Raw genomic sequence first — 25491 nt, 5'->3', positions numbered from 1 at the left:
CACTGCTTCCACAATAAAGATGTGATAATAGGAGGATAACTGTATCGTACAAGCTTAGTGTGTGATTTATCTGAGGGCATTGTCTCTGTGTAAATACAAATAGAGAACAGAGAACTACAGGCTTCCTGCTGAATGAAATCATCGTACGGTAACTGTGACATGAGATACCGCAGCTCCCTACATATGCTGTGAATAGGTTAATGTGTTGTTCTTGCTTCTTCTGTTTTCTAGGTGTGTGAATGACATGAATGACAAACAGGACAGGCCTTATGAGTGCGCCGCCCCAGGCTGCTCTCAGGTCAGTTGGATACAGTATGTGTGTGCTACACCTGCCCTGTGACAGCTGTAATAAAAAATTGGCTTTCAGGGAAATGTATGATTATCATTATTAAACTAGATTGTTAATCCTGACAGAATAAAATAGTTTATTGTAAGTGAAATAAAATGCTTTAAGATTGTGGAAAAGTCAGACATGATTATTAATTGTGGAAAGTATAACTGAACAATATGTAGGTACATGAGGTCAACTGCACAGCTTTGATCTGAGAGAGTGTATTCCCAGGCTGATAACAATAGGATTTCAAGATTTAAGATTTTATTTGTTACATGAAATGCAAGGTGGCATACTCACAAGGCTCTGCTAAAAAGGCTAATGTGCAATAAAGAATTATAACTATAAACAAGAGTAAAAAATAAGAATTAGAAAAAGAAATATAAAGGATTAAATTACAAATGTCTTTTCATTCATTTGTCATCTGGAGTGATCAATATTCTAAAATATTTAGCTGACTAAGACCGTTATGACTGATTAGTCAGCTATTAGAGGCGTCGACTGATTGAACTGAAAATCTCATCCCATGTGTCGTGTCGTACAGCCGCACGCATCTCTTCATGTCTTTCTCACTCTGTCGGTGTGCTGCAGCGCTTCCAGTTAGAGGAGCACCTCATCATCCACAGACACAAGCATGAGATGACCCTCAAGTTCACCTCCATCAAGACGGATACAGCTTTTACAGGTGAGTGAGCACAAAAGAACATATTGCCAATTCTCTGTCTTCTATCCCACATATTTCACTACTTAGACGTGCTACATGGCACTCCGGTCAGCTGTTGTCTGGCTGCATGTGTGTGTGTGTGTGTGTGTGTGTGTGGTGGCCCCTTTTCAGGTTCAGTGCTTGATGAAAAAATGATGACGCTACGTTATACAGCATGAAATCAGATAAGCTTGATACAGGCTTCCTTCCCTCAGATAGTCTGTGCTGTGAAACAGAGCTGCTCGTGTTGCAACGTGTACAGTATACTCCGTCAGATTAGACAGAACATACTGATAACGCCATCAGTGAAGACCCACTTTGATTTAAAAACAAAGGGAGCAGGTGTGCAGGGGTCAGCGCAAACCTTATTAAATATTTTACTCTTGATTTGGATATTGGGCAAAGTAAGGGGGACAGGAGTGTAGGTGGGTACAGGAGAGAATCTTGTGGGAGAATTGGGTAGATGTAACTATGTGCTTGTGGATAGGGGGACTTTAGTTAGTTACTGTGTGCACCATGGTTTGATGATAACAGTATTAGTTGGCTGATTAGCTGGACAAATATTTACCAATATCAGATGGACAGTCAGTGTCATTTATTACTACAACAGAGGCTTACTGTAAATATACCACAATAAAGCCAAAACATACCATTATTTTCATTACAGATTAATCTGCTTATATTCTTGATTAATGGAATATTTGTTTGGTCTATAAAATAGCGACAAAAAATGTAAATCACAGAGCTCAAGGTGACATCCTCAAATAGTTTAACAGTCCCAAACTCGAAAATATTAAGTTTACTACTATAAAATACAGAGAAAAGCGACAAATACTCACATTTGATGAGCTTGAACCAGAGAATGTTTTGCATTTTTGCTTGAAAAATGAATTTTGTAAATTCTTCATCTTCTTCCTCTTCTTACTGGTAGGCTTGCTTTTTCCCACAAGTGAATAGAAAAGCTCCTCCTGTTTAAGGAGCTGCTAACCCAAAGAGAATTTAATTACCATGGGATTTATTGAGGGGATTTTGTGCCCCATGATAGTCTACACGCTGCTTTAGATGCTTTTTGTAATTGCAAAAATAAGAATTAAGGAAAAAATGGCTTTCAAAAACCGTAGTCAAAGCCAAGTGTACACTGCATGCAGCAATGAAGTATTCATGCTGTGGTTCTTGCTCCACTGAGACATTAAATAAAAAAGGTTTACAGCTATTTAAATGAAAAACTAATTCTCTTGTTGAGACATGTTTTTGCTTCAATATACTAATCCAGTTGTACGTCACAGATTTGATTTTACAATGTTAATGATGGATGCAGGATAGCTGCATGACGAGTGGCGTCACTAGGACACAAGCAGTTTTTTCTATTGCACCACCATGATCCAGACTCATCAGTCAGAACACTGTCACGTGACACATCGTGACACGTCCGTAACCATAGAAACAGCTGTCTGTCTGGACGTAAACATGAGCATGACATCTAACCTCTCCAGACTCTCCCTCTGTGCCTCTCTCCCTCTCTCTGTCCTGCAGCCTGTCACGCCTCCTGCAGGAAATCTCATGTCAAAACAAAGAGCCCAACTGACCTTTGACCCCTGCATGTTTAGACGGCTCAGAGAGACAGACTGATGTTATCACAGAGAGAGACAGAGAGCACGCCTGAGAGGAGACTTGTTTCTCTTCTCTTAGCAGTTCAGCTTGGATGAGGGGCAGCGATACATGAATGTCCACTCATTTTTTTTTTTTAAACCTGTCACCCCTTGTTTGTGTGTGTATTTGTATGTAATGCTTCCAGACCAGACTCCGACACCAACCCGATTTTTGCAGAACTGTGAAGAGGTTGGTTTGTTCAAGGAGATAGAGGAAGAGTTTCTTCAAGCACAAGAAGAGGAAAAGAGCAAACAGGTAAATTCTACAGAAAAAAAGTAGAATTTCACATTTGTTCTCTGGCTGAGGTTAGACTAAAAGAAACCAAGAATCAAGACACAATGCTGACTAATGTGCCTTATTGCTGATAGGTGTTTGCTTGTGAGGTCTGTCAGGTTAGTGTTTGAGTGACACTTGAATGCGAGGGAGATAAAAGCAGTCAGACCCAATTAGACGACTGCAGATATCTGACCTGCTGCAAGGAAAGACACACCAGGCGATCACATTCTCCCCTGTAAATGAAACACCTAGACATCAAACACACGAGCGCATGCAGACACGCACACCTAAACAAATGTATGCATGCATGCACACGCACATCAAAATCACCTCAGATCACAAAAACACACTGAGTGAAAGCAGATACTGCCCTGCCAGTTCAAAGTGGTCCCAGCTGATCGTCGCTCCTACTTCTCCCCACAGACGCTTTCTCATAATGGGCCGTCCTGTATGAACCAGCAGCAGCAGCTCAAACCCCAGCTCCGGCTCCAGCACCCACCCCAACCTCAGCACCCACTTCCCCAGCCGCCGCTGCACCATCCCCAGACCCATCCCCTGCAGCATCCCCAGTCTCATGGCTCCATGATGGGCCCTAGCTGCAGCCTGGCTGCCCAGCAAGCTCTGTCCTCCTCCCAATCGGGATCGGTCATCACCCAGGCTCCTTCCACCCTCACACACTCAGGGTGAGTATGGTCATGCCTGCACACACACACACACACACACACACACACACAAACCTAAAGGCACCTGAATGCACACATACATTAATACTTATTCCTTTTAATGTTGCCTGTTCTCACTCTTTCTTCCTCTCCTTCACCCTGTCTCGCCCATCCTGTTTTTGGACGTATTATAACTCATTCTGTCTGGCACAGACTGGCATTTCCCCCTGCATAATTTATCACTGCACTAATGAACTGAGAGAAAGGAAGAAAAAAAATCAGACATCAAATTACTGAGAGAACAAAGTAATAGCAAAAGAGATGGAGAACCGCTGCACAACACCCACTCAAACCCACTGACACTACCCACCCTGCCACCCAAATACTGCCGCTGTTATGTCTGTTAAGATTCAGAGGCAGACTGGAGTCTCTCAGCGCCTGTGCAGCTTCCATGGCTCCCTGGTTATCACCCAGTTCAACAGACAGATTAGAGGAGTTCCTGTCTTTCATCTGACCAGCTCCCAGCAGCTGTTCTTTCTCTTCCTAACATTGCAACTTTGGATTCCACATAAACTGTGGGTTTAATTTAATGAAACATTTCAATTCAACAATTTGACTTGCAGCTTGCTGCTTGATGAGAAAATTTGTATTTTTTAAAAATTCTTTTTCTGGGAATTTTTGCCTTTAATTGATAGTGATAGACAGGAAAGGTGGGGGATGGAGAGGGGATGACATGCAGCAAAGGGCCGGGCTGGAATCAAACCCAGGCCGCTTCAATTCATCGCTGATTAAAATCCCCAATGACTTTAGGAATTGGAAATAGCATCTTTAACTGTAAAGATGAACACCACTGATTTAGTGTAGATTACATTTGCAACATTTATACATTCCACAGTTTTAACATACACATTTTCATCAGAAAAAATGTTTAGTAACTGCCAATGTCTGTGACAGAATTGTGATATATGACATATTAAATGCTTCATTATCTTTTTCTCAAATACTTATGCTTAAATTAACACTTGAACTTTACTCATTGCTTACAGTTAAACTGAAACTGAAACTTCTTTCAGCACTTCCATTTTCACTGCCTTTTCAGATTATTTCGCTAAGTGCAATTCGACTGCCACTTTGACTTCTTTCACTGTTTCAAATATTCAAACTGCAACTGTGAGCACACTTAATATTTTTACTTTTACTTTTATTGTTTTGTCTACTGGTCATAGTTATCACCTAATAAATGAAAATGAGCAGTTTCATTATTACATTTGGGGCACTTTGTTAAATGTTTATTGGACAATGTCTGTCTTTATTGGAGAGCAGACAGTAGAGACAGACAGGAAATAAGAGGAGAGAGGGATAAAGAATGACATGCAACAAAGGCCTCCAGCTGGACTCAGACCGAGGGACATTGTGAAAACATCATCAGGGCCTTAAATCCCCAGGTCAGCAGGACACCTCACATTTGTAGGACTGTTTTCAATACTTCTAAGGAGCCTAAGGAGGAATTTTAAACCCTTTCCCCAACCCCGACACCTAGTCTTACAAAAATAAAAGCCTTACTCTTACCACCCATCAACAGACCTGTAACTGACTTCTCCTTGCAACAACAGATTGTAGAGAAACAAAGCCTCTGTCACATCTCCGCCGTTCGTTAGATGAATCAAGGTACCAGAAGTAAGTCAATGACATAATAAGCTCCAAACATCTGTCCAGCACCAGACAGGACATGGCGGGACAGTGGGGAGAGAGCTGACAGTCAGTTATGGTACAGTAAATCAGTGCCAGCTGAATCCAGACAGCACGTTAGTCAGTGAAACCAGCTAAGTGTTGCTAAATGAACCATGGATCGGGTGTCTGACTGTTTCCCCTCGTGTTTACCACCGGTTTCCATGGCGACCTGGTCTCTGAGTGTCTGGCTGTTGGCCCGGTAGAACTGTTGTGGTTACGTTAGGAAACGCTGTTTTGGTTTGTCCGTACTTTGTTCTATGTTAAACGGGCCGCATACCCCAGATTCAGTTATGACATCATTGCCGATGACCTCAGCGCAGCCACGGAGGCCCACGCTGTCCGATTGGCTGAGAGCCAGAGTGGTTAGGTCAGCACATGGCACCCCGGGTCTCTACATCCCCCGCTGTGATCCCAGAGCTCCTCTCCTGCCTCTCAAGCTGTCACTTGTTTCCATATCTCTGTCTTCTTTCACTTTTGTCACCTCATCATAGTTTCCATTGTCATTGCTTCAACTTAAACCTCTGTTTTACACTTTTTTACATACAATAACATTTAGATTTTCTTGTCATTCAGTGGATGCTTTTGTCCAGATTTTAACCAAATTACAAAACAGCACATTCCCTCACTTATTTCTTGTGGTTTGGAGCTTTGCAGATAGTATTGGTTTTATGTTTTAAGGTTTCCACCTCTGAGATTTCATCCCGGGTTGCCAGATTTGACCAAAGAGAACCTCAAACCCTCCAAACCTTTCTCCAGTAGGGTGTGATGACATTTTGTTAGTCACAAATATACCTGCATCTAGACGACAGTAAACACTTAACCTCAGATCCTCCTTGTTTAATTCTGTGGCAGTATACGAGTTCAAGAAGAAAAATTAAGCATCCAGTCCTAAGACATGCCGTGGTATTCTGTTTAGGCAAGCCGAAAACCACCACAGTTACAATAATGGTAAATTATTTCCTTTTAAAATGATATCTTTTGTTACATTAAACAGATATAACAGACATGAACAGATGAAACTAATTGTACAAGTCTTTTATCACAGAGGTATGAATGAATAAGAATTTGAATTGGGAAAAAAAATTGCCAGACTTAACTGCCCAAAAAGTACTACAAATTATCTCAAACCACCCAAAACCATTTTTCCTCACCCAATCAAATAAAAAGTAGCCCACTTGGGAGGAAAACCACTCCATATCTGGCAACACTACCTCCACCTCAGTACAATGGAGCTGAATTGAATTAAGATTGTGGTGCTCACAGCACTGAAAAATGACATTGACTTGATGAACTGGAACAACTCTTTCCAGAAACAATGTCCCTATTATTCTGGATAATCCACAGAACAATAGTTTTCATAGGGACTATTTTTTGGCAGAAAGTCGTTCCAATGAAAACTGTTCACAGTGAGGTCTGTGGATTATCCAGAGTAACTGGGTCATTGTTTCTATAAAGACACATGGCTCAAAATTTATTTTGTCAATGTTTTGAGCACACCAAACAAAATTCCCAACACCTCCCTTGTTTTGGGGTGGAGGCAGAAATCTATGAGTAAGAATATCTCAAAACCTCTTAGGGTAAATCAGAAAATGTTGGGTGTATTTTGGGTGTATTAATCCTTTAAAGTGACAGATCAAGTCAGTTAGTTCTAGCAGATTTGAACCTGGTCCTTCTTCTATCACCCCTTTAATTTATGTCATCAATTTATCCATCCTTAATTTCCAAATTGACCTATTTTGATCATATCAATCTATCTCAGTCTCATCTGCCATTAAAACCCGGCTATAAATGTTTCAACTCGCACCTCTCGCTGAACCCAGATTAGTGAAACTGTAGCTGTGGATAGCTCTCTGGCATGACCGGCCCCTCTCTCTCCCTCTCTCTCTCTTTCTCTGTGGCTGACCACAGGCCAGTTCCCGGGCCGCTGTCCTCCCTCCTCCACATGCGGAACAGACACAGACAACCGCTGCCAGCCTCCTTACCTGGCACCCTTCCAGACCCCGCCATGCAAGGGGCATCTGCTCAGCACATGCCCGTAAGTATGGGAGACTGGTTACTCACACACATACATTATAATTTATAGATGCAGGTATAGTGGCCTAAGTGATCAAGATCCCAGAGTTAGAAATATTCATGGTTGACAGAAAAATTCACTTCAGTCTTGTATATGAATTAATCAGGAGTGTCAAACTCCAAATGGATGTGACCTTGTGGGGAGTTCTTTGTGCTTGAGGTTATGTATGTATGCTTTTTCTTGTCGTGGTTGAAAGGTTTTGTGTCAATTTTTCCCCCTTCTTCAGATAGAGAAGCAGATGTCGTGTGTAATGGGTATACCAGGTCCTGTACACAACCCCTCCTGTTCCTCGCCTCAGGTACTGACCAGTCAGTTTGAAGCACTGACTTACTTACTTCCTGTTTCTGTGGATTATTCCTTTCTCCTCGGCTAATAACGTTATGCTTTGTCAAAGACTGAATGTATGAGCGCAGCATATAGTACAATTTATGTTTCTGGACCACTTTTTGAAAACTGATACCAATGCCATTGCTTTTGTCAAGTCAATTGTTAGTTGAAGTAATAAATGAATAGTTTGACATTTTGGGAAATACACTTATTTGCAGAGATGTACATGGGAACATTTATAACAATCTCATATTTGTAAAGTGAGTATGAAGCTACCACCAGCAGCTGATTAGCTTAGCTTAGCATAAAGACTGAAAACAGGGGAAACAGCTAGCCTGGCTGTGTCCAGAGGTAACAAAACATGCCTACCAGCACCTCTAAAGCTCACTCATTTACATGTTATATTTAATTTGATGAATCCGTAGAAAAAGTGTAAAAATGCCAATTTGCCTGGGAGCAACAACTTCCTGGAATCTCTGCTGGCAGCCTGGCAACTGCTGAGAGCTGAGAAAAAGCATATAACACATATAACACATAAAACATAGCACATATAACATGTTAAACAGTGAGCGGTAGGTGCTGGTTGGTGCAGTTTGTTAGTTTTGGTATCACCCTTATTATCTAACTCTCTGCCAGAAAGCGAATAAGTGTATTTCCCAAAATGTCGAACTATTCCTTTAACTTTTAATGATTTCACAATTCCCATCTCTGCTCTAAAGTAAAAGCCACACTCTGCCTCACATTGTGCCTTTGGCTTACTCCTTTCTAATCAGGACAGACAGGAAACAGAGTGTAACTCTACACTTTAACAGATACACACACACACACACACACACACACACAGGTCCGCACCACAGGAAGTCACAATCTACATACTCTCCCTGGCTTTCTTGGGTTGTTTTATTTTCCTTGTGTCTACATGCTCTCTATCTCTCCCCTTGTAAATTTTACATTTCCTCTTTTTAGGGGCATGTAGTATGAATTGTTAAATATATGTGTGCTATCAAAAGCAACTTCAGAGGGAAAACTGTGAAATCGCCCTGCGTCCACACACACACACATACACACACACACACACACACACACACACACACTCACAGGTTATGACTTCATCTGCGGAGCTTGTATATAGAGTGGCAAATGAAAAGTGGTTTCAGGTTTCAGGGCTGCTCAGGTCGCAGGTTCAAATCTGAATCTCTCTTCATCTCTCGTTTGAACAAACACACACACATACACACAATTCTTCTCCAGACCAATTTTATTCTATGCCCTTGTAATTTAGTCTTGTCAGGTGTTGTGTTTTGCATTTCCAAGGTGTGAAACAAGACTCTGCTTCTGTAAAACCACAGAAGGAGTATTAACATGCTGCCGTTGTACAGTAACTCCACACTCAGCTAAAGTGGAAAAGTAAACGTTTAACAAGTGGATCAGTGTTTCATGTACAGTTTCGTGTCTTCATTCACTGATCCGTCCAGACAGAAATATCAACGTGGTGTGTCATCCAGGCCAAGGAGATCCATGATGTAATCACAGGCCCCAGTGTCAGGCTGTTTCTATGTAGTAAACAGAGCTGAAATACTCGTGTCCCGTCCTGTTCAGTGTGTGTGGCTGTGCGTGTGTGTTTGACTGGCAGCCTAACTGGCTGGTAAAGCTGGCACAGACAGCTCAGTAGCTCAGTGACCTCATCCCTTGGCACCCACTAAATATGCTCCCTTTTTTCGCCGTTGAATGGCTGAAGGGGGGGAAAAAATCTGCTTCTTCTCTTAAAGAAATATTGTGTAACAGGGAGCAGATAGCAATATTGCCAGGGAGGGGGGGGGTGATGTCATGCTTTAAACATGACCTCTCCCTCTCCACTGCTGAGTGTAGGAGAAAGGAGAGATGAGGTTTAATTTAGCTCTTACAGTCTGTTTAGTCAGATGATACGCGGGAATGATAAAGTGTGAATGTATCAAGCAGCAGACGGCAGCATTTATTGGAACACATTATCCCTCTTATCTACAGTTGTCTTCACGGTTGCGGGTGATTAGGAGAAATGGCAATGATGGACAGTCATGGAAGTGTGGGATTGTGGCTGAGAGCAGTTCTCTTTTTAATTTAAAGACATTCTGCTACGTAGAGGTAGGATACTGTGAGAACCGGCTTGTTTGACCTGAAGTGGCCTGTAGGTTAGGAGCTTATCTGCTGTTACTAATTTAGCTGGTGTTGGGGTCAAACACACCCCGCCCACTATGAGAGAGATGGAAAAATGTTTATGTATAATCACGGGCTCATCATATATAGTGTTTAACACCTATCAAGTCAAACGTGGTTGAATAACCCTGTAGGGAACATAGTGACAGCAACAGGCAGTATTGAAATGAAATATGTGTTTATTTTGTAATTTGTGTTTCATATCAAGATGCTTATGGAAAAAGGGTTTTGTGTTTGTGTTGAAATAAGTCATACGTATTAAGGTGCTGAATTTTACAACCTATTTTATAAAATACTAAAGCTGGCTGAAATATGTAACAGATCTCTGTACATTATTACCCAGGGAATTTGTAAAATGAGTTAGCTTTTTTCTCAGTTTACAGAATATATACAGAAATATAAGAGATATAAAAATAGATATTTCAAAATTGCAAAGCTAATAATTTGGAGAGTGAAAAAGCATCTTCATCCAGGCTATAAAGGTGTTGCCATATCCAACCTGCAAAAGTCCATTCTATACCTTGAAGGCCATTTTTACTTACCTTCTTTAATAATAGACACATGTTGGCCTCATAGACAGGAAGGAAGAATTTTTCCTTAATTCCATAATTACCGTCAGTGGAATTGGTGTTAAAATCTTAAGCGTCTTATGGAACTCAACCCCAAATCCACCTCGGCCCAGACGAATTGAAGTTGTCTTCAATTCACCGATACACAAGATTTTCAGTAATGTTTAGCTGGGGGCTTGCTTGGCCCTACATATCCCAGCATGCACTTGGCGATTTGAAAAAAACAGATGCAATCTTCCTGTCTTCTTATACCAGGTTCACCGGCCTTCGAGACATCCGAGAGCCGAATTTGGATGTAACATTCCTAGAGGCCATAACAAAGTCAGGGGGAATGTGCAGCTCAGATGAGAGGATGTGAAAAAATTATAATGAGAATGTCAATTACTGAGGCTCCTCTGTGTTTATCTTTCTTAAAGAAATGACATGCACAGCTCTTTGTCTCTGTGAGTTTAGAACTGGCTCGCCGCCTAAATAATGCTAAAAGGATCTTTTGTAAATAAAATAGTAGAAAATGTATACATTCAAATTTCAAATTCAAAGCTCCTTTAAGGTGTAAAAGGTTAACCTCTTGTAAATGGGCTCATACTTTAATCATACTGCACATCAGCTGTCACTATGGTGATTTGTAGCTGGTATTTAATGTTTTATATGACTTCAGATGCTTGTCAGACCTTTATATATCATTGGTCTTTTTATCTCCACTCAGAGATCCAAACAGACGCTGGGCCATCATTTCCAACAGCACCACCCAGGAATGATCGCCGTCAACAACCCCGTGACATCCATGGGTCACATGATGGAGATGATGTCACAGCGTCATCAGGCACCTCCACTTCAACACCACCACCATCATCCTCCTCTTCCTCATCATCATCATCATCATCCGCAGCTTCCAGCTCCACCTCCACCCCTCACCTACCAACAGCGATGTCATGCTCCGCCTGCACCTGCGCAGCATCTGGGAAGCTCCCACAGCCACCAGCTTCACCAGTCACCGCATGCTCAGGCTCACCAATCACCGCCTTCCCATCTGCACCAGGGCTCTCCTCCTGCTGCTCCCCTGTCTGTTCCAGCACAGGTACGATGCTTTATAGTTACTGATCAGCTCTGTGATGCTACAAGTAACACCTGACCTCTTATTCCTGCATTCCGGCACAGTGAGGTTACTTTTAAAATGTTTGTTTTTTGTTTCCAGTTATCACCAGTTGCACAGCAGATGCAGCCCTCCCAGTCATCCCACTCCCAGCATGCAGTGCAGGCAGGCAGTAGCTGCAGCGGTGGAGGAGGAGGCGGCAACCGTCGCAGGAGGACGGCAGACCATGACCCCGACGAGCGCAGGCAGAAGTTTCTGGAACGTAACCGGGCTGCAGCCACCCGCTGCCGACAGAAGAGGAAAGTATGGGTGTCGTCGCTGGAGAAGAAGGCGGAGGAGTTGACGCATACAAACCTGCAGCTACAGGTGGGACACGCTCTGACAAGCACACTCACAAACACAGTCTACACCTCAGGGATACTTAGTGTTTCTCTGTGTGTTTCCAGAACGAGGTGACGTCACTGAGGTCGGAGGTGGGTCAACTAAAGCAGATTCTTCTCACCCACAAGGACTGTCCTGTCACCGCCCGGCAGAGAGAGGCACAGGGGTACCCCAGTGAGTAAAACCCCCTATCCTGCACCCCCCCCCCTCTCACCAGCTTTTCCAGATGCCTGACACCAATCATCTCCATCCACCACTGAGGGTATAATTCAGATACCTTACACCTTGTACGTGCACATAAAGGAATACCCCATTTTGTCTTGACAAACCACCCCTCAGTGCACACAGAGACCTTAAACTGCATCTTACAGAGTGCAACTAAACAGCACTTAAAGAGTAAAAACTCTGCTTTTAACCCCACAGTCTCCAAATATTGGTACATGCACTTTTATTCCTATGGAGAGCCAATCAGGGGAAAGCACTGCACTCTTAACTCTCCATTTAAAGGAATCTATTTATCATTTTCATACTCATTTAATGAACCAGAGTTTGATGGTATTTGAAATACGCTGGAGTGCAATGCAACACTCTGGCATTAGCTGTTTAGCCCAGCTTGAAGCTAGCTTGGAACAAGAAGCAGACCATGCCCATCTTGCACTCCAGGCAGGCTAAAGTTATGTTCAACAATATTTGATCTGTGACCTAAAATGAAAGATATTGAAAAAAATACTGCACCTTGTGGCTTAAATGAAAGCAGCCGTTATGTTTTTTAAGTGTTGAGCTTCAGAGAACAAAGATGGATGCAATATTGGCATGTGTTATATTCGTATATTTCTATTGCTGTCTTTTTACCTGTATGTACAGTATTCATTTGTTAAAATAAAAGAGATATTTTCCTTTACTCTGAGCTGCAGTGGGTTTTCATTCATTTGCTCACAACCCCCCCCCCCCCCCAAATCCACACAGGATCAGTGACTTTGATTGACAGCTGTCTCTGTGTCCAGCTGCAGGGGTGAGCCCAGGAGGAAGTCCCACCCCTGTAGGTCCTGGGTCTCATCTGCAGGCCATCCAACACAACAGCATCTCCACCTCCTCGGCAGCTGCAGGCGACACAGGGCACGACCCCCAGCCTGGACGCTAGCCCTCACCATACAGAGGAGGGGGGGGTGGGACTGGATGGCTGAATCCTACCACACTGAATTATCTTTCTGTCATAATGTCACTAAAGTCTCACTCAGCTGTGGATCCATGTCTCTTTACTTTGTAGATGAAATCCTGAACTGGTGAATTTATAAATCCAAGTGAACACATTATTATCATCTTTTCTGGTTGGAGAGACCAGAACCACATGCTGATACATTTCCATAACAGGTGCAAAAATGACTTTTTCTGAAAGCCTTGTTAAATACTGTGATGATTAAATGGCAACTGGGTCCTGTGTTTATCCAGAAAACGTCTGTTTCTGTTCACAGCAATCCAGCCATTGCCTGCTACCCACTGACTATGCAGACACAATCATAACACATCTTTCCAATATCTTTTGCTCTTATATCTTGCACTAATTAAAAAAAAAAGAAACAAAGCCTATATTTTAGTTTTATATTTCTAACTGAGAATCTACGAGTGCACACCTTATGCCTTGTCTTTGATACAGAGGCAGCTTGTCAAAACTATGTATTTTTCTACAAATAATTCATACTAAGACAAAAAATGTTTGTTTTAAGATTTCAAATCAAACCCACGCCTTTCTTGGAAAGCCATTTAAAACATGATTGTACAGTATTTCCGTCAGATACTAAATAACTATAAACTGCACCTCATGTCTCAATCCCTGTCAGTTAATAAAAAACGCTTATTCTGGTATTTCCTCGTGTTTTTTTAAGATCCTTTAAAATGTAAAATCTGTCAGAATGTTTTGGACACAGTAATGAGATTATATATTTATCAGTTTGCTCCTGTACATACAGTACGGTCTAGTCTGCCATCTAGTGACTGGTTTTGTTAGTGGTAGTTGACCATAATAACCGGAGTGGTCAGTAAAGTAGATCATAGCCTGTTTTATGTTTGGCCAGCACAAAGGCATCAGTATTTCTTAATATATAATACACAAAGAAACATTTAAAATGGCCTTTTGTCTTTTATTTAAAAGTTTAATTTGTCTGACTATATTTACCATCCTTAAAGTGTCCCAAATTTAAGGACTTAATCTTGGCACCAGCTGTAAATAACCGACTCTTTAGTGCAGAGTATTGAGATGTTTTTATGTCTCCCTGACATCTTGACTCTCTGGTGATATGAAAATGTACATGTACATGTGTGTTTATGCATGTGTGTGTGATTTGGACTAAGTGTGGGAGGCACTCCACCCTGTCTACTCTGACAAAGGGACTGCTTAACTATTGCCAGACCTCATCTTAACACGCATGCAAAAGCCTGGATGAACACACACACATACACTTACTTCTCTAACATACTATTGCTATTATCCTCCCCAGCCTTATACACTGTTGAATATCAGTTACAGAGGAAAAAAATCTTTTGAATTGCTCCATATGTAGAATTACAAGAAATATATTATGTTAGAGCTATATAGCAAGTGACCTATTTTGTTAAAAAAGTGTCCTTAAACATGTAAAGTACCACTCACATGCCAAATGATGGTGTTTCTAAGCAGCCTGAGCTGCCTGGCTAAGGCATATGATGAGTACTACAACAACCAGGAGTTCAAGGGGTTACTGGAAGTAATCTTTGGGTATGAATATCTTTTATCAATGTATATATAGAGTACTCCTCATATAACCCCCCCTATCTCTAGAAATATAATCTTCTTGTGCTTTACATAATCTGGTTTACGTAAAAGAGATTTGAGAGCCACAGACACAGTAACATCTATCATAAAGGTAAATCATCCATAAACACTCAAACGACAAATCAATCACATTGTTGGGGATTTTACTTCTTCATGTAATGCAAAACTATATATAAAAGTATAAAACACGCTATATGTGATACAAAACAAGTGTTTTTTTTCCCTGCCAACCAGCAGCCATCATTACACACTGTACAAACATGAGACAATATGATGTCTGTGAACTCAATATTAGCACCATAGTTGAAATCAGTGATCAATCATTCATACGTGCGCACTTGCAATCACAACAAATCACACATTTAGAAACGCTCGCAGGTGCAAGGAAATGAAAGAGGAAAGGCGCAAAGCAGGAAGAGGAAGTCAGAGGGATTGGACTTCCTCTGGTGTCGGAAAAGGCACTGATGAGCTCAGCTGTTCTATTGTCACGTTAAAAGTTTTCTTGTGGTCAAATGAAGAACCAAAACACAAAATGGTGGGATAGTTGACCTGGTTTGTTCACAGCCACAAACACACCCGTGTTTTTAATGTGACACCGCAGTGCGTATTTTCTGTAACAAAGTCACATATCTTCCTGTTTTTTGGTTTATATGGCTCTAGTCAGAGAATCTCTGCATGTCACTGTCTCTGCGGACACTGCTGCTGTCCAGAAAGCGGTCACAAGGAAACTCAATGAGGTCCCCCTCCTCTAGTGGTGCAAGTCGTGCTGGGCGACTGCTTTGGTAGCTGGTGAAGTCAGTGGACACCGAGGCGGTCGCCACGGTAGGACGAAACGGTCGCCTGGTGGAGTACATGTGCCGCACGTGCACGGCCGACTTCCTCTTCTGCAACCTCCTCTTCAGGCTCCGCCCCAGCCAGACCCCGCCAATGACGAGAAGCAGCACGGCGTTCCCGGCCAGCGTGGCCACCGTCACCAGCTGGAGGTCAGAGGTCAGCAGGCCCCCGCGGCTGAACCCCTCAGGGAGAGTGACCAGCCCTGCGCAGTGATCCCGGGGTGCAACCTGACACACGGATCCTCCAACTACCCCCTCCACGCACACCACGTAGGTCACGTCTGAGCTGAGTTCTCGGAGGGTTACAGAGCGGGCTGTGCCACGAGTGTAAACATAGCGAGGGAAGCGGTCTGGAGTGCCAAACCGGTCAAACAGAATCCGGTAGTGGACTTCATCTAGCCGTAGCCCAGGTCCTGGTGTGTAGCGGTGATGATCCCTGGTGGTCCAGTAGACGGTGACGGCACTAGATGTCACTTGATCCACTGAAACGTTAGTGATGAAGTGGCGGTTGAACACACAAGGATCTGTGATTACAGGTAGCTCCTCCTCCTGATCTGACCTCAGAAGATCAAACTTTTCCCCCGGCTGGACCGTAGAGGTGGTGGTGAGCCCTTTGTTCAGTTCAGTGGTGTTCCTGTCCTGGTGCCCAGCCGGACTTGGTGTGGAAATAGCAGGTGGATCGGTTCTGGAAATGACATTTGACCTTCGTCTCCCTTTGGCACGTTTCCCAGCAGCCTCTGCAGCAGGTCGTGACCTTGGACTGAGCGACTCCTTCTTTGGTTTCTTTCTTTCCAGTGAGGAAGAGGGCTCTGCCACCTCTAGACCCCCTTGGTCTCCCTGGATTCCAACCTCCTCCTCTCTCTTCCTTTTCTCTCCCTCTTTCCTCATTATCACCCCATCCCTGACCCCCTGTCTCAAATCTACAACTTCAACTTCAACAACCTGTCCTTCTTCACCCCTCTCCTCCTGCTTTATTGCATCTGCCGTTGCTATCTCTTGTCCCTCCACCTTTACCAACACCCCCCCTCCCCGGCTCTCCTCAGGCCCAGCTTGGCTCTTACACAAGTGGGTCCAGTTCCCGAGGGGCTCCAGCTGGGAGCTGTTCACATAGTCCAGATATTTCCCCCTCAGAGTTGCTGGGTGATGACACTGCACAAAAACAGTCAACAGTTTGCCCTGAGAATGCGCAGCAGTCATCCATCTTTTCAGCTCCTCCAGGCGACAGTCGCACGTCCAGTTGTTGCCATGGAGATCCAGGTCGTAAAGCACGTTGTTGAGGGCAAAAATGTCTCCGGACAGGCTCGTGAGCCTGTTGTTCTTCAGCTTCAGCACCCTCAGATGTTTGAGTTGCGAAAAAGCTAAAGAGTCCACGTTGGAAATCCGGTTGCGACTGAAGTCCAGCTCCTCGATGCGCTCCAGGGAGTCGAGCAGACCGGCGGGGATTTCCTCCAGCTCGTTGCCGTCAATCAGAAGCTCTCTGAGGCTCGACAGCCCCTTCAGAGCCCCGCTGTCCAGGCGAGAGATTCTGTTGTTGCTGAGGGACAGTTTGGCCAGCCTTTTCAGATTTTGGAAGACGTGATTTCCGACGTGCTGGATTTCATTTTCAGACAGCAGCAACGTTGTCAAAGCTTTGAGTTGGGAAAAAGTGAGGGCATTGCGCACGGCTGACTGCTTGTTGTGGGCCAGGTTTAGGAAGCGCAGGTTGGTGAGTTTAGAGAAAGCGTTTCTGTGAATATGCTGCAGTTTGTTGGATTCCAGGTGGAGATAATGTAAACTGGTCAAACTCTTAAAAACAGAGTCCTGCAGAACTTCTATTGAGTTGCCGTCCAAACGCAGTTTAACAAGATTATCCAAGTTAACAAAGAGCTCCGGGGTGATTTTCTGAATGTCATTATTATTTCCATAGAGAATAGTTAATTTCTTCAGGGGCTGTAAAGTCCCAGCGGGTATGATCGATAAAAGATTATGTCCCAGGTACAGCTCTTCCAACGTGGAGAGCTTCTCAAATGCTTTTGGGTGAATGTTTCGTATTTGATTGTACTGTAAATTCAACCTCACGAGATTACTGTAGCGTGTGAAGTCGAAGGCGGAGATGTTACCGATGAAGTTACCCCCAAGGCTGAAGATCAGAGCCTCCTCGGGCACCCGCGCGGCGGGTTTGGGCACAGTGCGCAACCCACGGTTGGTGCACATGAGGTGCTGCGGGTGCTGACAGTCACAGCGGTCGGGACAAAATCCTGTCGCCGGTGAGGACGAGATAAACCCACTGAGCGACAGCAGGAAAAAGCATATCCCCGCCAGAAAATTGCCGGTATCCATCCCCACAGCGCGGCTGGCACAGCCAGAGACCGATGCGGCATTCGCTTTGTGTAGTTCAGGTGCAGTCGCCCCTCTCCTCTCTCACGCTGGAGATCGACTCGTCCATAATCCACTTGTTGCTCTGAAAAGTGGAGAGGAAAGTGCTGCACACATCAAGCACGCGGCTCCGCCACTTAGCAGCATCATCTATAGAGCAAATGAATCTGTGCAGTGCGCTCTGATGCTGTCTGAGGAAACGCTCACCTCCCATAAAGCCTCCATCCCCCCAAGTGGTCATCTGCTGCGAATTACAGAGTTCAGGCGCAGAGAGTGCTCACACACACACACACACACACACACACTGGAGTCGTCCCTCCCCCGCAACTCTGCGACCCTGCCAAAAACAGATGTGCACAAGTCTTGACGCACGAGATCCAGAGCTTTGCGCGTGCACGCAGGTAATCAAACACACACGAGTCTCTACAGTGGGAGAGGGAGGGAGACTGAGTTTGAGAAACCCTATGACCGAGTTTTCTGCGCGCCCCCGCAGCCACCGGGGGTCTGAGATCTGGATCGGATCCCTGGTATGGACAAAGCAGACAGGAAGATTTCCTTCCCACGGAATCCCAAGAGAACCCCGAAGTCTTGGATTCCCTTGTAGCAGGGTGCAGACAGAGCAAACCAGAGTCCCTCATAAAACAAGTTTAACAAAATGCTTAAATTCATATTCAGTTCATATTCATAGTCATTGGTTTTGATAAGCTATGAAAAATGAGAATTCATAAAACAGCTGCAGCAGAGTGAACAGCTTTGTGTTCTATGCCAGAGGACATTGCATACATAAACAGAGTAAGTAAAAGCTACAATCAACACATCAACAGCCCAGTCTGCATCAGTGGGAACACCATCATCATGCAGCTTAACTGCAATGTACCATTCTGTCATTAACGCTCCTTGTGTTGCCGGGGCCATAAGGAGCACAGATGGTTCACATTTTCAGAGGAGGAATTCAGGTCGTGAAGTGTGTGTTAAGACTGGCGAGGAGAGAGGTGCCAAATCTGAGTTAGAGATCTCCAACTTGAAAGTGGGGAAGTAAATGTGGCGCGAGTGGAGCATGTGAAGCTTTTGTGCAGAAGTTTGCAGAATGAAGAACGATTTTCTGCTGCGTACATGAAGGTTTATGTTCCAGTCCGGTCTGAAAAAGCATGCACTGTCACTGCCAGGACATCTGCACATTTATGGCACATGAGGTAGAGTGCTTACCCACAGACATACACACGGCCCAGATCAGAGGTTCCCAAGCTTACCTCCACAGCCCTATTACATGAGCTCAAGCACCCCTTTATCAACACCACCCGTCACGTTACCCATCATATTTAACTGGATGATATTTAGTACTTTTAATGGTATAGAAGTGGATATTGTTACAGTATTTTTCATACTATTGCATCGTCAATTTTTAGGTTTCAACTGTTTACTTTTAGCGGAGTATTTCAACTTCCTAACTAGCTTTCACACACTCTCAATTGCAACATCTTGATCTCTATGAACAGAGATTTGTCAACCATGGGAAGAATAAGCAGTTATAACTCACTCATGCACATAAAGTCACACACACACACACACACACACACACACACGTAACTTCTCTTGAGAAGCAAGTGATGCAATGGTTTCCAGAGCCGAGCTAATGGATGACTGTTGTAGCTCCTTGCGTTTTCCAGCACAGAGCAGAAGCCCTAAACACTCACTGATTGGCCTCATTCTCATGCATATCTGTTGGTAGACATCATAGTCAGACATTATAGCTCTGTGTGTGAGTGAGTGTCTCTGTGTGAGAGACGGAGAGAAATACAACCCTTGGGGAAGCCCCCTCTCTCTGGGAGGTCATTTCCTGTCTGGCCATTTCTCCATAGTATTTCTGCATCTCTGCTCCCCCCTCCTCTGTATCCCTGTCTTTCTAGTCTCTCTTTCCCTCTCTTGGAGGAACACACACACACTGAGAAAACACTCAGAGATATGGCCTCTGACACAGTGGGACCAGTCCAGTTTTATAGCAGTCGCCTGGTCTGTGTCAGAATTGACAGGAATAACACAAACGATTTCATCAGCATGGATTGGCTTTCACTGTAGCATCAGAAATAATTTGAGCTTGACTTGAATATAGTAACATTTGGAGGGGGATACGGAGGAATGATTCATTCCCAAGAGAGCTCAGTGTGTAAATGAGATGGACGGGTAGGATGAAAGATGGAAACAGGGTAAGAAACGATAAAACAATGTGAGGAAAGTGAGAGCAGGGGATCAGAGGAGAAGGAAAGTCAGTGCAATGTTAGACTGATGTAGACAGATTGTTGTGAGGGGAAAAGTGTTCTGGAGTTGACCCAGATTCACAGAGAAGTTGGCACAATAGGCAGCATTGAGGACCCCGTACAGAGCTGTCTGCCACTGTGCCTGCACACAATAAAGGCTGCAGACTGGTTTCACCAGCACATCCTTTCACCACCTCCCAGCGGGCCTCTCACTGTCCAATCAACCGGCCACATGACATTTCAGCAGTGAGAGAGTGTGTGTATGTGGGAGAGAAACCTAATTCCATCAGGGGGAGAGAGAGAGAGAGAGAGCGAGAGGGTTTGTATTTCTGTCTGCACCTGAGCGTGCCCTGTTTCATGGGACAGTGTGTGTGTGTGTGTGTGTGCGAAAATATGTCTGCCTGAAATAAAGAATATCCAGGTCAGTGTGCAGGTTTGTGTGTGTGTGTGTGTGTGTGTGTGTGTGTGTGTGTGTGTGTGTGCATGTAAATAAGCTGATGCTGCAGCGTATGTAGGTCGTCGAGGAGTGTTACATTTCTCCTGCAGTCTTCAGGTGTTGAAACAGTTTTTCTATGAATGAGGGAGAGAGACAGAGAGATTGTGTGGAGGGAGGAATAAACAGCCCAAGCAACAGTAAGAATCATTATACATGGTTTGTATTTCATTATCTGTATCCTCAGCAGAGGTGGAAAGTAACTAAATACATTTACTCAAGTACCTGAGTATTTACATTTTGTGACTTCTTATATTTTTACTCCACTATCTTTCAAAAGGAGATATTGTGCTCTCTTGTGCTCCTGAATAGGCCTCTTTCACAGCAGACATTTCCACATGTCATAATAAGAAAAGCACAGGTGTCCCAGCATGGACAATACCAGGGATGTGTCTGAAATCACTCCCTATTTACTATATAGTGCACTACATTTACTGTCCGCCATTTCACTTGAGTGTCCACATTATGTGAGTGTAAATGTATCCACGCTTATTAGCTTTCTTTATGAGAGTTAGATGAAAACATACCACACCCATATCTTTAAGGTAAATATGAAGTTACCGTCAGTGGCTGGCTAGCTTAGCTTAGCACAAAGACTGGAATCGGGGGAAGCAGTTAGTCTGGCTCTGTTCAAAGGTAACAAAATCGGCCTCTAAAACTCACTAATTAACACATTATCCCCAGGCTAGCTTTTTCCCCGTTTCTAGTCCTAACCGTATCCTGACTGTAGTTTCATATTTGCTGTACAGACATGAGAGTGGTATCGACCTTCCACAGCTTGTCTTCAGTCAAATAATGTTTAATCCCAATTTTCAATGAAATAAATACATTTAATAGTACCACACACTGCAACAAGGCTAAATGGAGGTAAATTGCTGCATCTTACCATGCTGTGACAGATAATGTATACAAGTAGGGATTTAGCACTAACACAAGCAGGACTGACAGCGTAAGGGACTAATGACCCTCCCGCAAAGTCACAAAGTTGCAGGAAGTTGTGCGTGTGGAAACATGTGCATCCTATTGTATCTCAGAATGCAGGGACCTCAGCGGCTCACTATACACTGTGGGTCTGACATGTTTCAGAGAGACAATCCGTATGGGACACGTCCTGGTAACACAACACTGCATGAAACTAGCACATATCTGGGACTTATCATAGTAATCAGTGTGAAGGATGGGTCATAATGAAGATGAACAGCAGCTTTGTTCCTCAGATTAGCTTTCCAACAGGGGCTTTAATCAATAGGAAATAGCTCAAACTAATAACAGATTGTCCTTGTGTGTGGCTCCATTTGTGCATGTGTGTGTGCGCGCACTTTTGCTTGTTTGGGATCATAAATGTGTCTTTGTGTGACATCTACTATTTGAAGCATTCCTTAGTTGCTTTAAAGAATCAATGTGCAGGGAAGGAAAGGAAGGAAAAGAGGCAATGAGGAGGTGGGATTGTGTGTGTGTGTGTGTGAGAGGAGAGTTTACATGAGCAGCAGCTGCTGGGATCATTAAGTGCTTCAGCTAGAGCCGGGAATCATAGATCTAGTCCATGCTCACATGCATTAACTGTGTGTGTATGTGTGTGTGTGTGTGTCTGTGTGTGTGTGTGTGTGTCTGTGTGTGCCTGTAGTCTATGTTTGTGAGCGGATGAGTGAGTGTGTTTATGCACTCAGAGGGAGATGGTGAAAGACTCTATCCCCTCTGTGCAACATGTGTGTGCAGCTCCATGAAGACACTCTGTGTGTTATACAGAAGAAGCAGCCACACATGAGGTGCACCTCAATGAATATAAATGATAGAAGAAGAGTGGAGGGAACACCTGGGCCCCATGCTTGTGACCCTCCACATTCCCACTGCTCCCCTGCTTAACTCCCCCAGTTGGCTCCCATCGAGGGAAGGAGGGCAACATGGAGGGAAAAAGAGAAGGAAACAGATAGCTCTCTTCTAATCATTGCTCTGCCCAAAAAATATCAATCTCATCCAAATCAGAGCAATAAAGCATGTCTCAAAGCACTGTCGACCAAACGGCTGATTGCAACAACACTAGCACATCATGCAATGTGGGAAACGCATTTGCTTCGGCATTCCTTTCTGCTTGGGGAGAGGTCCAGCCTCTCCTGACTGACCTCCTGGGGTCATGTTATGTCGAACGAGCCGGGGGGGGGGGGGGGAAGAGGGGTGGGGGGTGGGGTGGGGGGGTGGCAGAACATTCAGGGTTTCAGTCGACCCTGTGAGAGTTAAGAATGGAGGGAATCGAGCGGGGAAGAGGAGGAAGGGAGGTACTTGACATCTGGAAAAAATTAGAGCATGCTATTGCCCTGTTGAAAGGGTGGAGAGAGTGGAAAGGGAGATAAGAGGGAGGAATAAGGAGGGTAGTGTAAAGGATGGAGTGTGTGTGTGTGTGTGTGTGTGTGTGTGTGTGTGTATTGGGAGGGCAACCCTTTGATCTACCGAGTTTGATAGAAACTGTCTGCATGCACATAATCAGCCTCAATCACATAATGGCACAAAGAGAAGATCTTAAGATCACCGAGCTGCACAGCAGAAAACACTCAGGAACTCAAACACCCCGAAAACTGTGATAGGCTGCACGAGCACACTAGAACATGAAAGCAAGCAGAAAAAAACACTCATATGCACATGAAGTCACTCAAGCTAACACAACGCAAACAAGAGTACAAAAAATGTGGGCTTTATGAGTCATTAAAACAAAGTCGCCAGTCAGTAATTTGGAGAGCTGAGACATCTGAACTGCAGCTGTCGGCTCTGAGTCCCCACGCTGCACCGCTTCTGTGCAACATCGCCCTCTGCAGACATGGAACATTATAGCATGAGGAGGCAACTACAGTCTTACTGCAAGAAAGTGCTGATCCCCTCTGAAAAACTTCATTTTCGCTTGCCTCCTCCTTCACAGAGAGGTCAGAGTAAAGCTGGATTACCAACCGGGCAAAGTGGGCAACTTCCCTCAGGGCCCAAAGACTCCAGGTTGATCCTGTGACAATTAGCTTGGGGTCATTTAATTAAATGCAAATATATGCACCACTACATCACAAAATAAACTGAAATGATAGGGCCCTTAAGGAAAAAATCTATGTTATTATCTAATCTTGAGGCCCCAAGTTAGGTTATGTAGAGCACATAACCCCCATAAAACCATAAAGTGTAATTTTCATACTTTGTTTTTTGTAGAGTAAACAAAAAAAGATATATGTTAATCAGTGACCTTTAGAGTTGCAGGTAGTTTGCATCTTTCATCAAACAATCTGGATTAAACAGCTGTTTCCTGTCTTTTGTGCTAAATTAACCTGTAGCTTCAAATTTACCGTGCGCACTTGCTGTGCTTGGAGTACATGGTGCATTTCACTAAATAAAATTGTGCTTAATCAAGTTAAAACGAGTTACTGATCACTAACTAATACATCCACAATACACACAGAGTGGGAGAAACGGAGGATTAGTAGGGACCACACCTCGGCCCCCAAAGGAGTTAATACGGCCCAGGATCAGAGGTCATGTTCAGCTTTAGAACGGGGACCCTGTCAGTGTCTTGCTCAAGGGCACTTCAACTTCTAAGACAGAGGTGCTCCAGTTGAAGGGTGTTGTCGTCAATTTCTTCTTCATTCCCCAGATGTAGGCGATGACTTGATGATGGAAGGAGACTCCGCTGATACTGACTTTTCACATAATATTCTTTATTTGCATCAAAGATCAGGATCAACAGGCATGCGCATCTTAACCTGGACAGCACCCGTAGCCGAATCAGTACTGCTGCCTCGAACACTGTTTAAACTCGTCTTTTATACATTTAGGCATACATAGGGTCCTACTATAACTCATGAATCTATAAACTTATATTTCCCTAGGGTCCCTCAGTACCCCAAACCCTATGATATACAAGTTATTTGGACAGCAGTCTAGGGGTCAAGGAAAAGAGACCTCTATCGCATAACTCCCACATTCCAAGGGAGACACCCAAACAATAATGAATCTTATCAGTATGGGGCCCCAACATCTGCTAGTTATTTACCTGGAACATTGCATACGTGACAACTTTGTACTGTATATCATTTTATGAAAAGATTACTTTTATGATTAGTAGCAAATAATACACATCAGTGTTAACACTTAACGTCAAATTGCACAGTGCATGGAGCTAAGCAAATTACTTTCTTATGCAGTTAAAACAGCATTAGGCCCCCCTGTGATTCATGTCCTCTTTGTTAAACATAAGTCCACATTAACTCACTGGCAACCAACAGCGTTTCAGTTTCCTGCATGAATACTGGCTGCTCAGTGTGCAGTAACCATACCTAACCTATAGATGACACTGTCATACATAAACTGCTCGTGCGGTATGTGTGTATGTCTGTGTGTGTGTGTGTATACTGTAAGTGACAGAAAGGTGATAGGGGATATAAATAGCTATACTGGCATACACAGACTTACAAGTGTCATGTATCAGCTTCCATTACAATATCTTATTCATGACTGTCTCACTGTCTCTTCCTTATCAGTGTGAGATTGAGATTGAGAATGAGATTTAGATCGTGCTATTAGTAGAAAATGTTAGAAAGTCATAATCACGGTATGTGTGATGCTGGATGCTGTGTGTGTGTGTGTGTGTGTGTGTGTGTGTGTGTAGACAGGTGTGGTTCAGAGTGTCTCTGGTCAGGTATGTCAGGGTGTGTTGCCTTGGGGCTACAATTGCACACTGCTTAGGTAAATACAAGGGAATCCGCCTGGGTTTGACAATGAAAAGATC

General features: G+C 43.8%; 2 protein-coding genes across 2 annotated transcripts; one reads left to right on the top strand and one right to left on the bottom strand.

The window, feature by feature from the left end:
• Positions 1-244: 244 nt before the first annotated feature.
• Positions 245-13131, top strand: LOC139299079 (cyclic AMP-responsive element-binding protein 5-like). Its single transcript, XM_070921967.1, has 10 exons — positions 245-298; positions 923-1016; positions 2830-2939; positions 3384-3643; positions 7262-7388; positions 7654-7725; positions 11223-11594; positions 11712-11975; positions 12056-12164; positions 12995-13131. The coding sequence occupies exons 1-10, from the start codon at positions 245-247 to the stop codon at positions 13129-13131; spliced, it is 1599 nt and encodes a 532-aa protein (XP_070778068.1).
• A 2324-nt stretch (positions 13132-15455) lies between these two features.
• On the bottom strand, positions 15456-17951 carry tril (TLR4 interactor with leucine-rich repeats). The gene has a single exon (XM_070922330.1). It carries the CDS (start codon positions 17949-17951, stop codon positions 15456-15458), a length of 2496 nt encoding a protein of 831 aa, XP_070778431.1.
• Positions 17952-25491: the final 7540 nt, after the last annotated feature.

The sequence above is a fragment of the Enoplosus armatus genome, chromosome 16 (genome assembly GCF_043641665.1).
Source record: "Enoplosus armatus isolate fEnoArm2 chromosome 16, fEnoArm2.hap1, whole genome shotgun sequence".
NCBI lineage: Eukaryota > Metazoa > Chordata > Actinopteri > Centrarchiformes > Enoplosidae > Enoplosus > Enoplosus armatus.
Note: the sequence above shows the minus strand (reverse complement) of the source record. Positions and strands in the feature narration are given on the sequence as shown.